The 17,837-nt window shown below is 45.9% G+C and overlaps 1 protein-coding gene across 10 annotated transcripts in view; it reads right to left on the minus strand.

The window, feature by feature from the left end:
* Nucleotides 1–835: 835 nt before the first annotated feature.
* NCALD (neurocalcin delta) overlaps nt 836–17,837 on the minus strand; it is a 539,433-nt gene continuing 522,431 nt past the window's right edge. For all 10 annotated transcript variants that reach the window (XM_086336203.1, XM_086336202.1, XM_086336197.1 and 7 more), the window contains 2 exons: nt 6,088–6,193; nt 836–3,480 (listed from right to left, as the gene is read on the minus strand). In XM_086336203.1, coding sequence (XP_086192329.1) covers nt 3,383–3,480; nt 6,088–6,193 — 204 coding nt within the window. In that variant the 3' untranslated portion in view covers nt 836–3,382. The remainder of the gene's footprint in view (nt 3,481–6,087; nt 6,194–17,837) is intronic.

Below are 17,837 nucleotides of genomic sequence, written 5' to 3' on the forward strand. Positions count from 1 at the left end.
ACAAAAGGACTCCCCTCCAGGCCAACTCACTCCAGCATGAAGTCTGGTTGGCCTATGAGACGCCTACTACAGCTGAGTTTCAGCCTCTTTTTCCTACATTCATGACCCCTGTGCTGGAGGCAGAGCCAGTGACAGCAATAACAAACACCTTGATCGGAATTGGCTTTGAGGCTGTGGGTTGTGTATCATGTCATCTTTTCTATCAACTCTTCTCCAGACTGAGAGGTCTGGGGGTTTGGGGGTCGGGGGAGGATGCTAATTTCCCACTGAAGAGGAAGGTGCCTCCGTTTCTCCTTCCATTGCACCTAATGTTGAGACTAGAGTTTACAGCTCCAGTCAGTTGTGAGGAAGGAGAAGAGGTAAGAAGAAAGTGAAGGCCATGAGTGGAGGGAAGTAAAGACACCCACACGTAGACCTAGGATGCTCTTGGACAATGCTTTAGGCCCACAGACCCTCTCATCCCTCTTTCACAAACCCTGCTTCCTTGTGCCTCCAGGGCCGAAACCATACCTAGAAGGAGGCCAACACAGCGTCTGGGCCCTCACTCAGGCACAGATTCAGCTGGAGCAGTTTAGGCACAGAAAGCCCAGGTCCCAGACAATCATATTAAACAGTCAACATGCTTGACTGCCAAGCTAGAGCGACCCAAAGTCAACTGATGCAGGACCCACTCCATAGGAAAGGATTCATAAATATATCGATATATATATATATATAGATATAGATATAGATATATATGTGGAAAGTGCCCCCGGGGTGTATCAATGGGATCGGACTGCACCCTCAGCATCCCTTCCCCCCCTAAACAAGGGTATGAATAGTCGACCAGTCTGTATCATCCTTCAAGTCGTAAGCCACTTTATTCCAGTCCCTTGAACATCACAGGCTGAGCTGCTTTCAGACAAAACAGACTCCATTTCCAGAGGTCCCTCAACAGCAGTGACAATGAACAGCCCAGCTCAGGAGTGACATAAGCGTTTAGGCATTCAGCCTTTGGGTGCTGCTGAGCCCCTTGGCCACACAGTGCACTGGATCAGACATACAAAGGCCTGCCTGGGGAGGAGAAGAATGAGAAAAACAACCCTCAAGAAAACACAGTCAGGGTCAGTGGCAGGCCAGGACAAGGACTACTTTGCGGCCATCCCGGGCATGTCAGCATCGATCAGCCCTGTGTCTGCTCTGTTGTTTTAACAGCTGGAGATGCGCTCCCCTGCTTCTTACCCCAGCTCTAGGCTCTAACGAGCAGAGTGAGTCTGGCTCAGTAAGATGTCATGACTGAGGATGGAGTCCTAATGGGCTTTCCCTGACATTAAGCAACTCTACCATTAAGGAAAACTAAAGGAGGAATTAGGTCTTCAATCCAGAGCAGGAGAAAGTGGGATGCAGCTCAGGAACATCACCTGTAGAGGCGCTGGGTCCCCATGCCATTGTGCACGCCACTAGGTTAATTCCCTAGTTTTCAAAACCAGATTTTACCACTTGGCCAATGGAGGAACTCCGAAAGTCTCAAGGTGTAAAATCACTATTAAAAAAAAGCTGACACTTGGAGCAAGAGGATTATGTTACAGGTGGTGAGTCCAGGTCTCAAAATTTCACCTTGCAAAGTTCATTCATTTTGGTCAACCACATAAATGCAGATTTTTACTATCAGTTTAAATGGAATTGAGTAATACCCAGGAATCTGGAGGTTAGAATAGGCTCAGCATCGTTTCCCTTATAAGTTTATCTTTGTGTGGTTCATGGTCTGTAGGAAGTAGCTTGGCTGCAGCCCAGGGAACCTGTCTGCCTTCTCTTTGGGCAAGATCTCCTCATCTACATCCTTGAGTGTTTGGGCTTCCCCTTGCCTACTGCTTGTGAAAATATGACTTACCTATGACCAGCGACTTTGACTCTTACCTTTCAATATGAAGGTCATCAGACCAAACAGCAACTCAAATTTGTGTCGTCACTTCTGGAAATAGAAATTTGCTTTCAGAGAACACAATGATGGAAAATATTTTTTGGATTCTTTATAGTGGGCCTTGGAAATGAGACACAGTTGCTTATGCCTTCTTCAAGATGAACCAGATGACTGCCTAACCTCTGACTCTCTTAAGGGTCACTGGGGGCATGGAAAAGTCAATGTTCCAGCTATAGCTTCCTAACTATACATGTGGATTAAAGCATCGGGAAACCCCCAGAATTTATGCTATTTGGGGTGGAGGAGGGTGGGAAAATCTATAGAACATCATCTGCTCAGAAAAGCACCAGACCTCCAATCCAGTACTACATCAGTGAGCTGCTGGGCTGGTGGGCAAACCCACAGCTCTAATAATTATGAACCTTCTGGTGCTCCACTTGACACATTCCACTCAAACCTGCCCCACTTCTACTCCCTTGGCAGTACCACCGGAAAAGCACTCAAAATTAAGGTTGGGCCCTGGTCATGGTTACTTTGTACTTTTCTGGAGTATATAAAATATACCTGCTGATGGGTGCATTTGTGCAAAGACAGATATGACTTTAAAACAAGACATAGACATTCATTACAGCTGGCTTACTTTACAATAAGCTACAGAAAACAGTCTTCTGTAATAAGATTGTATTAGTGCTCACTAAACATGCATTTCGTTTAAACAAGGCAAAACAATTTGGTCTGCAATACCCAATATTTTATATACAGCAATCTTTTTTTTTTTTTAATCACAATAGGCAACAAGATGGGTCTGGTTTTGGAATATAAGTTACCATTTGCATTTAATTTCCAAAGAAACTCAGCTCAACTAGTGTAAACCTGGCAAGAAATAGCTGAGCCATCTTTTTCTTCTTCTCTATGAATTTACCTTGAAATGTTCACAGCTTAGAAACTACAGCCTATTTGGGAAAAGGGTGGGGTGGGCCTCTGGGGGGATCCCCCAGGTCCCTTTAAGAGTCTGGCCCCAGAGGATTCCTGGTCCCTGGGGAATCCAGCAAGTGGTGCCACCACCCCTAGGGCATGTGTGACTCCAGACCCAGGTGGCGAGTTTTGTTTTTCCAACAGGCCCCTCAAGTTTGCAACAGAATCACTGGACTGTATTGTTTTCCCTTCCCTCGCCTCCCCAAGTCTTCAGTTTCAGAACACAGACTTCCGAATCAAAGGAAAAATAATAACAACAATAATGATGAAAAATCGTCAGAACAACAAACACCACAGTCTGTGCACGACAGCGCTGTCCATGCTTCCACAAGCGCGGGGGGTCTAGACATTCCCACGAAGCATCCACGACAGAGAAGCTGAAGGCGGCACGGAAGGAGGCGCATCCGACCACAGGGGGAACAGCATCACTGTCAATATTGTTTGGCCAAAAAAAAAAAAAAAAATCCAAAGGGAACACAGGCAGCTCTACAGTTGGTGGCGCCGGGCTCAGAACTGGCCGGCGCTGCTGGGGTCACACTGCAGGAGGCGCACAATGGACGGGTCGCTCTTGGCCCCTCGGATGAACTCTTCCAGGGAGAGTTTTCCTGAAAAATAAGAGGACCGGTGAGTGTTGGCGGACGGCAGCCGGATGAACCGGGTCTTCTCGATGCATCTCTGGGGTGGCTGCGGCAGCACACCCTTTCCCGGGGTCTCACACCAGCCGTGAGCCCCACCTTCTGTCTTTCCGAGCTGAGACGCACCCCACCCCCGCTCCGGGGGCAGTGGGTCGTTCGGCATCGCACAGCCCAGCATGCGGCTTACTGAGAGCTCACCGTGTGCCCGGCCCTGGCTCTGGAAGGGTTGGGGTGGGTGGGTGCTGGGTGCCCCCCACGTGGTCCCTGCCCTCGTGGCCCTTCCAGCTAAGGCCACCGGAGGGACTCAGTGTCCACGGAAGAGATGGCGCTTGCGCCTTTCAGAGAGTGAGCTGGGTTCCTGCTGCACATCCCACGGGGTATTCCTGGGCCCCTTGGGGCTCCTTCGGGTCACCTGGGTACCTAGCTTGGCCTGTGAGCAGAGGGGTCTGAAGAGACACGTGGGGTGAGGGCCACTTCTTTTGGACAAGGTGGGCTGCCCTTCCCACCCGGGGTGAGGGAATCCAAAACAGAGAGAGGACTCCTCAGTCTGTAGTCTTTCCTCCTACCCCGATGGACTGCGGGAGGGAGACTGGCTGGTTGAGATTCCACTCCTATTCCAGGTCCTTTTCCTTTCTAGCTAGGCTAGAGTATGTGTTAAGTTCCCTTCCAGAAGTTTCCTCATGCTGTCAGTGGGGAGGCAAAGCTTCTCCCCGATTTCTGGGGGTGAGGGGTGGGGGCGGAGCAAACCCTACATTCAGTGAAGAAGTCTTGCTTCCTCCAGTAACCTGCTGTGCTTCCGAATTGGCTTTGGAGCTAACTTGCTGAGGGCCCAGACTTTTCAAGTGTTAGATGCAAAGAGGAGGCATGTAACCGCAGGAGACTCTAGATGAGGCCTCTGCTCCAGGCTCCAGCCTTTGGATCTAGAAGCCCAGAGTAGAAGCACCAAGTCTCCCAATTGGGTGGAATCTGATCCCCTGCAGACTTAAACCCCTCCCTGTATGGCTCTAACTTCCCCTCCCCATCTATTTCTTAATCAAGGCTTTCCATTAGGAAAACACAGGGCTTTTAGCAACAAGATGCATTTGAGTAATGCAGACCCTGTCAGGGCTCTGTGAGCCCACTGTGGCCAAGTCCCCCAGCAGAAGCTCTCATTTCCGGCAGGGAGGGTTTGATCCCGCCCGTCTGGATCTTCTCCCACCCTTCACCCCTATTCTAAAGAGGAGGCCGGGTTACAGGCAGGACACAAGCCGCCCTGTGCTCCCCTGGAACATCAGGAAAATGTGCAGTTTAATGTCAGGGCCTTTACTATCCTATTAAAAGAATCCTGTTTGGTCTTTGCAAGACGAACTATTCGCTGTGAATCAAGGCACACAAAGAAACAGGATGTAATGGCACCTTTGTGAAGGAACAGGCAAACAAACAGATGAGCTTATACCCTGCAAACCCAGATTCTCAGGCCGCTGGTGCCCCAGAGGGCACAGGTATAGAAACTGAGGCTTGCTCTGACACAAAGCCTTCATCAAGGCTTTGTGAGTAACTTTGCTCATATATTTGACAAGAATTGCTGGGATGCCCAGCAGAATAGGCAAGCCGGAAATAACAGCAAGAGCTCTAGATGACTCAGGGCTTTTTATGGGCCAGGATCTGCGTCAAAACTTTAAACTCAGGTATTACATCTAACTAGGGTTGTCAGAGGGGCTTCCCTGGTGGTTCAGATGGTAAAGAATCTGCCTGCAATGCAGGAGACCTGAGTTCAATCCCTGGGTCGGGAAGATCCCCTGGAGAAGGGAATGGCTACCCACTCCAGTATTCTTGCCTGGAGAAATCCATGGACAGAGGAGCCTGGCAGGCTACCATCCGTGAGGTTGCAATCAGTCAGACACAGCTAAGCAATTAACACACATACACACACACAGGGCTGCCAGATTTGGCAAATAAAATACTTGATGCCCAGTTAGCTTTCAATTTCAAATAAACAATAATTTTTTAGTATGTTCCAAATATTGCATAGGGCACACTTATACTAAAAAAAATCATTTGTTATATATCCAAAAATCAAATTTAATTGCACCTCTTTATTCTATCTGGCAATCCAGCATCTAAAAGTCCACTGTTTTTGAGTCTGAAATCCATCTTTCCTTTCATTTCAGTTTGCTTTGCACCCCCTTGCTGGGTTTGAATTGTGGGTGGCTCTCTTGGGGTGAAATCTGCTGGCCTAACCCCTCAAAAGCTGAGGGGCCCCACTTGGTTCTGGGAAACCCTACACTTTGGAGCATGTGCAGGAAACCCCCTGGGCAGGCTGGAAGGGAAGCTTCTAGGGTCTGAGTGGCTACCAAGCCCCTCCCCACTTTCTGATTAGCTAGCCTGCAGGATCCAGCCTACTGCGAACCACTCAGGTCCTCCTCCGTCCTCCCATTGCAGGGAGCATGCAACAAGAGCCACTTTCACAAAGGACCCTGAGCCAGATCCTGTGGCCAATAAATTGTCCTTGAGTGGCATTTCCATGCCTGGGTGATCTAGACCCTCCAGCAGTCCCCACTCTGAGCAAAACCAAGCAAAGTAGCCGTGGCCTCCTACCATCTCGATTGGTGTCCATCTGGCGGAAGATCTTTTCTGTCCTCTTCTCTGGGGTCGACTCATCTTCAGGCATTTTCATTACGGAGGAAACCATCTTATAGATCGCCTGGGGACAAGAAGCAACATGGTGGGGAGACGGAAACACAGTTTGGTTTTGCACCCAATGGCCCTATTATTAAACCTCCCAAACGCAGGGGGGAAGGGAATGCCTTCCCTTCACACAGAGACCAGGCTCTGTTCTTGCTTCTCGCTTGTTGTGGAAATCAGATGTGCAGTGGCTGTGAGAGCAGCCAGACCAGCAGAGCATGTCCAGTGGTAAGGACCTTCAGGAATGACAGCTGACCAGAAGATCCGCTAGACGCACCCTCTACTCCATGTCTCTAATCGTACTGTGCATATGAACCCCCTGGGAATCTTATGAGAAGGAGAAGCTGATTGAGTAGAGTGGGTTGGGAAATGGGAGTCATAAGATTCTACCTTTCTAACAGGGATCCCGTGTGATGCTGTTGCTAATTTTGGGGTTCCCACTCTCAGGCTGTAGACAACATTCCTCGGGCCAGACAGACAGGTCAGGGTCTACTCCCTGGGTCCCTGGAGGATGATGCTGCCAAGTCGCTTCAGTCGTGTCCGACTCTGTGCGACCCCATGGACTGCAGCCTACCAGGCTTCTCTGTCCATGGGATTCGCCAGGCAAGAACACTGGAGTGGGTTGCCATTTCCTTCTCCACTGGAGGATGATAAACACTGTTTATAAGGGCCTGCCCTCCTCCAGACATTACCAATCCATCTCAGTGCCCTCTCCACTTGTGTGTGGCAATCGTCTTGCATTCCTTATCAGCACACTGTCAGTTATCCCCCAGGATGGGAACCATCTGCGACTTGAGTACTGCTGGATGAAATAAGTGCACAATAAAAGTAAAGAAGGCTGGATCTGAAAGAAGGCTGAGCCCCGAATAATTGATGCTTTGGAACTGTGGTGCTGGAAAAGACTCTTGAGAGTCCCTTGGACTGCAAGGAGATCAAAAGAGTCAATCCTAAAGGAGACCAACCCTGAATATTCAATGGACGATCTAATGCTGAAGCTGAAGAGTCAATACTTTGGCCACCTGTTGAGAAGAGCTGATTCATTGGAAAAGACCCTGAAGCTGGGAAAGATTGAAGGCAAGAGGAGAAAGGGATGACAGAGGATGAGATGGTTGGATGGCATCACTGACTCAATGGACATGAGTTTGTGCAAGCTCCAGGAGATAGTGAAGGACAGGGAAGCCTGGTGGGCTGCAGTTCATGGGGTTGTGAATAGCCAGATAAGAGTTCACTTAGCAACTGAACAAGTGTACAACCTCTGCTTGAGATAAACTGAGTATGTCTGAAATCTGATGATCAAAGAGTTTTGACTGAAACCCTGAAAACCTGAAGAGGTTTTGAGCAGTACTGAAACTATCTCCCCTACCACCTGTGGACACCACACCCCAACCCCAGATGCTCAGGGCCTGGAAGACCTCAGCTATCAGATATTTGTATTTTGGAAGAATAATGTAAAGTCATTGTTTTTATCCCCAGACCATGGTTTTGCTACTCAGATTCAGTTTGGGAACTTTGGCCCTGGGAAGGAGTTTTAGAAAAAGTGGAATTTCCTGGGGGTGGGGGCGGGGTAGAAATCTGGAAAGTTCTGGAACTTGGGATGCAGAGGGAGGAGAAAAAGGAAGGCAGCTGAGGGGAAGTAGTCTCCAAAGGGGAAATGTGGAAACAAAAAGGATGGTAGAAAGAGATAAAGGCTAAGCTTTGCTGCTTTACAGTCTTGTTCAGGTCAACCTGCCTCAAGTTCCTAAAATAGTCTGGAGAGATGGCGATAAATATTACAATCTCAGTTGCTAAAACAGGAATGAAAAGTGAACTCAGCCAGTATGCCGACTCTTGGGCTGATCCCACCCCACAAGGACCCCTTAGGCCAGGCTCCCCTAGTCTGACTTGAACCCACCCAGAGCCCTTGCTGAACTGAAGAGCTGCCTCCACAGTGACTCTGGGAGGAAGGGCAAGCTGGGAGTCGTGGCTCTGCCTGGGGGTAAGCGAGCTGGGCCACAGACAGCTGTCCCAAGAAGTGCTCACTGAAGTGTGCTCCACAGGCAAGAGGCAAACCTCACTCTGTCTTCCTCCTGGTCCCCTCCCGCTATCCCCTCCAGCCCGGGACAACCCTGCCATCTGTGCTGGGGTTATAGTGCCACCTGCCAAGCTGGCGGGGACACCTGGATCCTTGGGGGAATTAGAAAAGGCCATAGAGATAGAGACTTTTTTTTTTAACAAATGGGAAAACAGAGATGCTGAGCTTTCAGGTCCACATGAATATTTAGTAACAAAAGTAGATAGCAGGAGACTCTCCATACCACCTGTGTCCTGAGGTCTAGCCCCTGTCCTCATGGAAGCTTTTCTGAAACTCTTGACCCAAAGAGGAGTTGGTGGCACAAACTGATGAACACACACACACACCTCACTTGGATTTCAGACTTACACAATCTGAAATATTTTGGGAATTCATAAGCCCAGATATCTTAGAACAACAACAACAAAATAGTATCTGTCAGTATCTCATCAGATCACAGGTACACCCATTTAAAGGTGTAAGAACTCTACAACATTTCAGGAGTTACAGAGGTAATGAGGGAGGGGCATAACTATTAAGATTAATTTTAGCTATTTGTTGTTATTCAGTCACTCAGTCGTGTCCAGCTCTTTGCGACCCCATGAACTGCAGCATGCCAGGCTTCCCTATACTTCACTATCTCCCAGAGTTTTCTCAAACTCCTGTCCGTTGAGTCAATGATGCCATCCAACCATTTCCTCCTCTTTCGCCCCCTTTTCCTCCTGCCCTCAATTTTCCCCAGCATCAGGGTCTTTCCCAGTGAGTCAGCTCTTCGCTTCAGGTGGCCAAAGTATGGGAGCTTCAGGTTCACCATCAGTCCTTCCAGTGAGTATTAATAGAAGCCTTAAGGATGTTGTGTAATCAACCTTCTTTGGGGCTGCGTTGTTCCTTTCCCTGGTCTTTTTGGGCCTCAGTAAGGTCCCATAGTAGCAAGGATAACCCATTGATTTGGAATACTCCTTGGTGCTCTCAGTCTCTAAGACTTGAGGCTCATGAAATTCTCCTTCTTGGGATCCTGAAGGCAAGTCAATGATATGACAATCTAGAGACCATTCTCTTAATACTCTGGTTGAATAAGTGAATGAAGGACCAAGCCAGCAGTTGACTGTGTGTTTGAAATAAAGGTTCTTGTACCCAACAGAAAGTCTTCAATAGTTTAGTCTTTAGCTGTCAGTCTAAAGGAGTAGGGTTGGGGCCAAGAAATGAGGATGCGTTAGTACGAAAAAGAACCCATAAGCAAAAAGAATTACAACGTCTGAGTGTACGAAGGGGCTGAAGAGGAAAAGAGAACACCTTTAAGAGCTTCACATTTCTAAATAGCTCTTTCATTGCATTCAAACTAGATTTTTTCCCCCTTTTTTTGCATGTGCACCAACTCACAGAAAATGATGAATAAATTATTCAGAATACCAGGTCTATGAACATGTGTGTACTAGAGCAGGGAGCAAAGAGACGAGGTGACAAGTCCCAGGGGTCTTAAGAGTGAGTGAGTGGGTGACATCCTTGTAAAACCTCAGCGGGGTTAGGGTTAGTGTTCTTGCATGGTCTCAACAAGTCAGCATTGACTGTATTGGCTCTAGGACTCCACAGAGCAGGGAGATAGAAGGCACAAGCCCAGACAGCACTTTGAAACAAATCGTGTCTTATTAGCTCCAGTTTCTGTACACCACCCCCCACCACCACCCCGCCAATTTAATGGGATTAAATCATGAAGAGGCCAGGCTATTTCCCTACTTTATTTTTAGCAATGTCAGTGAGAGGCCCAGCAGGGACATCCTGTTTTTAATTAAACTTGAAGAGCCTTATTCTTGTCTGTGTGTAAATACAAAGCTATGGGACACTCAGGGGCCCAGTTCTGGCTTGGCCCTAGGCAGACCCAGGACAGCACAACCTGTGGCCGGGGGTCTTACTGGCTTCCGCAGGGCCTAGGATTTTTTTTTTTTTCTTTTTCCCTCTGAATGAACCACCTCTCAGAATGTTGGAAAGGAAGGACTCAAGTCTGAACTGATAAAGGTTGTGGAATTAACTGAGGGCAGGCACAATTCCAAGAGCTAAAGTTCACTCCTCTCTGAAGAAAACCAGGCTGAGTTTTCATCAGAGGACATAGGGTTTTCTAACAGGACACCCAAGCCCCACAACAACCCACCAAGGGCAAAAGAAGTTAAGTGGCACAGGGCTGTTTCTAGATTATCGGTAAAGAAGAGCACCCTCCTTAGAAGGACACCACACAGCAGGAAAGGAGGGTAGAAAGAGGCCAGGAGGATCTTTCTTGTAAATGCTCTTGAAATGGTATCAATATCTATGTATCAGCACTTTCTTGTTTAGAGCTAGAAGAATACAAGAAAGTCAGTGAATCCATAATGTTTACCAAAGTGCTCCCTGCCTGTCACAGACAGGGAGGACTAGGGGAGAATAAGGGCCCCACCCCTTCTTTCCAGCAAAGCAGCTCCGTTCTTATGTTAGTTTTCTCATAAGATTTCATTAATACTTGAAACTCATTACTACCCAGTCCCCCTGCCACCACTCTGTTTCTTGGTAAATAGCCCTACCATCCACTGTTCTATAATCAACTCAAAGGCATCTTTAATACCTCTCTGTCTCCACAGGCAGGTGGTCAACTAGACCTATCAAATCTGCTTCCTTGATATTTTTCTTAATTTATCATTCTTGCCCATTCCTCCCACCACTGTCTTGTTTCAAGTCAATGGTGGTACCCCTCACTTTTAGATCTGGGCAATTACTATTTGTTTCAGTCTTATATAAAGTGCTCTGCAAAGGCTGCTTCAAACAACCCCTTCCAAAGATCCCATTTACTCCCCTAAAAAGACATTCTGGAGCTGCTGTGCTTTAGGACTTCACATGTTGGGGGGTGATACTGAGCTTGTTTCTGGAATGTTTGATTGTGAGATACCACTGCAATGTCTTACTGGAGAGAGATGTCCATTAACAGCTGGACAGAGTAGAGGCGAAGGCCTGAAAGTACACTGATTCTTCATCCATAACATGGGGCTAAGAAGGTTATCGTGAGGATTAAATGAGATAATACACAGGTATCAGGTGGACCAGTGTCCTGCAAAAACTCATGTTCACTCAAAACCTGTAAATGTGACTTTATCTGGAAATAGGGTCTTTGTAGATGTAATCAAGTTAAAATGAGATTCTATTGGATTAGGGTGGGCCCCAATCCAATGATGTATTCTTATAGGAAGAAGAAATTTATACACAGATACACAGGGAAAATGTCATGTGATGATGAGAGATGCACAACCCCCAAACACCAAGGATCGCCAGCCACCACCAGAAGCTAGGAAAGAGGCATGGAGCAGATCCCCCACACCCCCACCGGCCAGGAGTCTCTGGAAGGAACCAACCTTGCCCACACCTTGATGTTGGACTTCTGGCCTCTGGAACTATGATAGAATAAATGTTTTGTTGTTTGAAACTGCCCAGTTTATGGTAATTTATTACATAGCTGTAAAAAGAAGAGAAGCGAAAAGCAAAGGAGAAAGGGAAAGATATAAGCATCTGAATGCAGAGTTCCAAAGAATAGCAAGAAGAGATAAGAAAGCCTTCCTCAGCAATCAATACAAAGAAATAGAGGAAAACAACAGAATGGGAAAAACTAGAGATCTCTTCAAGAAAATTAGAGATACCAAGGGAACATTTCATGCAAAGATGGGCTCAATAAAGGACAGAAATGGTATGGACCTAACAGAAGCAGAAGATATTAAGAAGAGGTGGCAAGAATACACAGAAGAACTGTACAAAAAAGATCTTCATGACCCAGATAATCACGATGGTGTGATCACTCACCTAGAGCCAGACATCCTGGAATGTGAAGTCAAGTGGGCCTTAGAAAGTATCACTACGAACAAAGCGAGTGGAGGTGATGGAATTCCAGTTGAGCTATTTCAAATCCTGAAAGATGATGCTGTGAAAGTACTGCACTCAATATGCCAGCAAATTTGGAAAACTCAGCAGTGGCCACAGGACTGGAAAAGATCAGTTTTCATTCCAATCCCAAAGAAAGGCAATGCCAAAGAATGCTCAAACTACCGCACAATTGCACTTATCTCACATGCTAGTAAAGTAATGCTCAAAATTCTCCAAGCCAGGCTTCAGCAATACGTGAACTGTGAACTTCCAGATATTCAGGCTGCTTTTAGAAAAGGCAGAGGAACCAGAGATCAAATTGCCAACATCCACTGGATCATGGAAAAAGCAAGAGAGTTCCAGAAAAACATCTATTTCTATTTTATTGACTATGCCAAAGTCTTTGACTGTGTGGATCATAATAAACTGTGGAAAATTCTGAAAGAGATGGGAATACCAGACCACCTGATCTACCTCTTGAGAAATCTGTATGCAGGTCAGGAAGCAACAGTTAGAACTGGACGTGGAACAACAGACTGGTTCCAAATAGGAAAAGGAGTACATCAAGGCTGTATATTATCACCCTGCTTATTTAACTTATATGCAGAGTACATCATGAGAAACGCTGGACTGGAAGAAACACAAGCTGGAATCAAGATTGCTGGGAGAAATATCAATAACCTCAGATATGCAGATGACACCACCCTTATGGCAGAAAGTGAAGAGGAACTCAAAAGCCTCTTGATGAAAGTGAAAGTGGAGAGTGAAAAAGTTGGCTTAAAGCTCAACATTCAGAAAATGAAGACCATGGCATCCAGTTCCATCACTTCATGGGAAATAGATGGGGAAACAGTGGAAACAGTGGCAGACTTTTTTGGGGGGGCTCCAAAACCACTGCAGATGGTGACTGCAGCCATGAAATTAAAAGACGCTTACTCCTTGGAAGGAAAGTTATGACCAACCTAGATAGCATATTCAAAAGCAGAGACATTACTTTGCCAACAAAGGTTCGTCTAGTCAAGGCTATGGTTTTTCCTATGGTCATGTATGGATGTGAGAGTTGGACTGTGAAGAAGGCTGAGCGCCGAAGAATTGATGCTTTTGAACTGTGGTGTTGGAGAAGACTCTTGAGAGTCCCTTGGACTGCAAGGAGATCCAACCAGTCCATTCTGAAAGAGATCAGCCCTGGGATTTCTTTGGAAGGAATGATGCTAAAGCTGAAACTCCAGTACTTTGGCCATCTCATGGGAAGAGTTGACTCATTGGAAAAGACCCTGATGCTGGGAGGGATTGGGGGCAGGAGGAGAAGGGGACGACAGAGGATGAGATGGACTGACTTGATGGACATGAGTCTGAGTGAACTCTGGGAGTTGATGATGGACAGGGAGGCCTGGCATGCTGCGATTCATGGGGTCACAAAGAGTCGTACACAACTGAGCGACTGAACTGAACTGAACCCCAGGAAACTAACACAGCATGAAAAATACTTAACACAATGCTTGAGCACTGAGAAGCACTCACAAGCACTGAGAAGATGCGATGTCCCAGAAGGGAAAAAAAAAAAGAAGGAAAAGAGGGCTAAGGCTGGAACTCTGCTTAGGAATATCCTTGTTTAGGGAACAGGAGAAGGAAGAGGAGTCCACAAAGGAGGCCTGGATGGCACAGCCCAGAGGGGGCCTTTGGTTAGTAGGCATTCATTTGTCTTGCCAGATGTATAACTTCAACTCTTAAACTATAATGTGACTTGTCATGATATGGATAATCCCCTAATAAGAAAGGGATAAGCCAAATATAACTGATAAACAAACAGTAAGGTTAGTTCTTAGAGAAAGTCACTAGCCTGGACAAATGCTTTAAAGAATTTTCTCCAGAGAGAAACTGAAGTTGAATTCAGTGTAACGTCTGTGGTCCACACTTGTAATTGAGTATTAGGCAAGAGTTTGGTGCTGAATCCCCAAGGGCCATGTCAAGATGGACTAGAAGCTCTCACTACCACCCCTACTTCCTTTTTTTTTTTTTCACAATCAGAAAAAAAACAGTGTTTCAGCTCTTCAAGGCACATACTACAAGTGACATGGTGTCTATGACACAAATTTAGAAAGACCTTTGGGAGAAAAAACCACTCAGGAAGTGGTTCTAGAAAAAATGTAACCAAATCTTTCTGGCCCTGATTTAGATCTGTTGTGACACAAATATGCACGATGTGGTTTGCCTGAACTGGTCACAGTTGGTGCTCTTGAGACTAGGTCAGATTAATTTGTTAGTCTGTTTGGTGTTTGGGGACAGTAACCCTTTGTGTGACCAACACCACAATCTCCCTTCCTCTTCATCTCATTGCTGCATAGAAACATGTAACTTACTCTGATGAGTGTATCAGGAAAAAAAAATCCAAATCCCCATGTTGTGAAAAAACCAAAGCAGTGCACTCTTCTTAGACTGCCAGCATAAGCCCGCTTCCTTCCTTTCATTTCCATTCATTCAAAAGATGTGGAGCTGTAGACTAGGGTGTTATGAAGCTCACTTGCCTTCATCAAAAGAGCCAATCAACCTTGAATCACAACTAGGAGGGAGAGTCTGATTCTAAGACAACACGCATTTGAACACCAAGTAGTGTAAAGCAATCATTACCATCCAAGGAATGAATGTGCTAACTAGAAATTATCCCAACCCGGTCATTAAAGTGAGTTCCCCGAGAACTGCTAAGGGTAACATTGTGTTAGCCTCTATATTCCTCTGGGAAAGCCTCTAGTTGGAACTTGAGAACAAATCCAGATGATCTGTGCCCCAATAGTCTGAATGCATGAGGTGCACCCATGAACTCAGGGCAACAGCTGAGATTTGGCGAATTCCTGGTGCCAACCACACTGTCTCCTAGAAAGGTAGCTCTTTCTGTTACTTAAATCCCATAAGCATCAGAGCAGCCCAGAAGTTTTGGTTTCTTCCCAGCTGGGCTGGTGTTTGGTGGGAAAGACAACAGCTGAAGCGGCCTGGGTACTCCTAAAGCTATCTATACAAGCACATCTCTTCTGTGGGTTCCACCCTTCAGAGGTTTAGTTGGGTTTGTGAACATACAAACCCAACTTGTATGTTGGGTTTGTGAACAAACATTTTATGATGAGGTAAACAACATAAAACTTAATGGAAAACTCTGTTACTTTGTCCTTTGAGTGGGAAATGACCTCCCTTTATTTTGCAGGGGAACATCCTGTCCCAGCTCTAGAAACTTCTATAGAATAGCAGTAGCCAGCATTTACTGAGTAATACCCCATGAAAGTTATTATTATTCTGGTTGCCCTGTTTATTTAAGTTATATGCACAGCACATTTTGTGAAATGCTGAGTTGGATGAGTTATAAGCTGGAATCAAGATTGCTGGGAGAAGTATCCAGATATGTGGATGATACCACTCTAATGGCAGAAAGAGAAGAGGAACTAAAGAACCTTGATGAAGGTGAAGGAGGAGAGTGAAAAAGTCGACTTAAAACTCAGTATTAAAAACTAAGATCATGGCATCCAGTCCCATCACTTCACGGCAAATAGAAGGGGAAAAGGTGGAAGCAGTGACAGATTTCCTTTTCTTGGGCTCTAAAATCACTGCGGATGGTGACTGCATGAAATTAGAAGATGATTGTTTCTTGCAGGAAAGCTCTGACAAACAGTGTGTTAAAAACCAAAGATATCACTTTGCCAACAAAGGTCCATATGGTCAAGGCTATGGTTTTTCCAGTAGTCACTTATGGATGTAAGAGCTAGATAATAAAGAAAGCAGAGCACTGAAGAATTGATGCTTTCGAACTGTGGTGCTGGAGAAGACTATTGAGAGTCCCTGGACAGCAAGGAGATCAAACCAGTCAATCCTTAAGGAAATCAGCCCTGAATACTCTTTGGAAGGACTGATGCTGAAGCTGAAGCTCCAATACTTTGGTCACCTGATGCAAACAGCTAACTCATTGGAAAAGACCCTATGCTGGGAAAGATTGAGGGCAGAAGAAGGGGACGACAGAGGATGAGATGGTTGGATGGCATCTCCAATTCAATGGACATGAACTTAGGCAAACTCCAGGAGATAGTGAGTGACAGGGAAGCCTGGTGTGCTGCAGTCCATGGGGTTGCAAAGAGTTGGACACAACTGAGTGACTGAACAGCAACAACAACCCCATGAGAGGCACTGGGTTGTATCTAGAAAAGTACTCTACTTGTCATAACTGTTTTACGATTACTCTAGAGGCAGGTGCTATGATTAGTTCCAGTTCACAAATCATGAGAACAATGTACAGAAAGGTTAAATAACTTATCTGAGGAGAAGAAGGAAAAGGAGATGGAAAAAGAAAAAAGAGAGAGGCAAGATGATACTGATCCACCTTGCCCAAGACACCGATTCTCACATGCCAATTCTTCCCTTCCTTCATCTTTATTTGGGATACAGGTGATCAATTTTTGTCTAAGCTTGTGATTTGCATTCAGATAAAGAGTAAAGCAACACAGCTTGTGTACTCCTACCTAATGACAGTCCTGTAGTTATTGGATTTGTTTGGATTGAATTTGTTGAATTTGGATTGAATTTGTTCCTTCAAGGGTCCTAGTTACTTTCTGAGAACAGAAGAGAGTTAGTTTCACTCCCTGTTCTTCCTGCATTCTCCCCTGAACCCAGGGAGGGCTGTGATCCTGTCAATGAATCCCTAAGTTCAAGTTCCTTCACCCTCAAGATCCAGAAAGCATCTGAGCATTCATGTTAACTGGCAATGGAACTCACATGCTCCCTGGCCCGTTCCTCAAACACAGCCTGTTCTGGACTGGGTGTAGGTGTTCAGACCTGCTTCTGGCTGGACTCAAGGACAGAGAAATAGGTGAGGCCGGAAGGCTTCTCCTTCTTGCAGCAATGAGCTGACACCAGCGCCCCCCTGAGGAGAGGATCTGCTGCCACAGGGGGAACTTCAGAACTGTGATCTGGTTTAAGACTCATGAGAGATGGTTTTGATGGAATAATAAAATATTGGGTCTAAATCATGTTCCTAAGTTTGTCACTTAAAAAAAACACACAGACATGAAAATCTTTATGTAAGATTCTAAAAATAAATCTTTATATGGCTTTTGCTTTTTTGCCCAGATGTTGATATAGCACAAAATTACTTTTTTGGAAAAAGGAACATAACTGCATTTGGACATATGCAGTAGACTGAATAACAGCCCCCCAGAGATGTGCTTGTTCCAATCCCCGACACCTGTAGATACGTTATCTTCCAGAATAAAAGGAACTTGAGCTGGGGGTGGGGAGGGGATTATTCTGAATTATCTGGGTGGTTCTAGTGTACTCACAGGGGTCTTTATGAGTGGAAGGGAGAAGCAGAATGAGATACCCAGAGGAATGGCAACAGAAGAAGAACTCAATCCATTGCTGCAGGCTTTGAAGATAGAAGCTGGTTTTAGAAAAGGCAGAGGAACCAGAGATCAAATTGCCAACATCTGCTGGATCATAGAAAAAGCAAGAGAGTGCCAGAAAAACATCTATTTCTGCTTTATTGACTATGCCAAAGCCTTTGACTGTGTGGATCACAATAAACTGTGGAAAATTCTGAAAGAGATGGGAATACCAGATCACCTGATCTACCTCTTGAGAAATCTGTATGCAGGTCAGGAAGCAACAGTTAGAACTGGACATGGAACAACAGACTGGTTCCAAATAGGAAAAGGAGTTCGTCAAGACTGTATATTGTCACCCTGTTTATTTAACTTCTATGCAG

The sequence above is a fragment of the Bos grunniens genome, chromosome 14 (genome assembly GCF_055505025.1).
Source record: "Bos grunniens cultivar Pamir isolate PY7600 chromosome 14, Bosgru_T2T1.0, whole genome shotgun sequence".
NCBI lineage: Eukaryota > Metazoa > Chordata > Mammalia > Artiodactyla > Bovidae > Bos > Bos grunniens.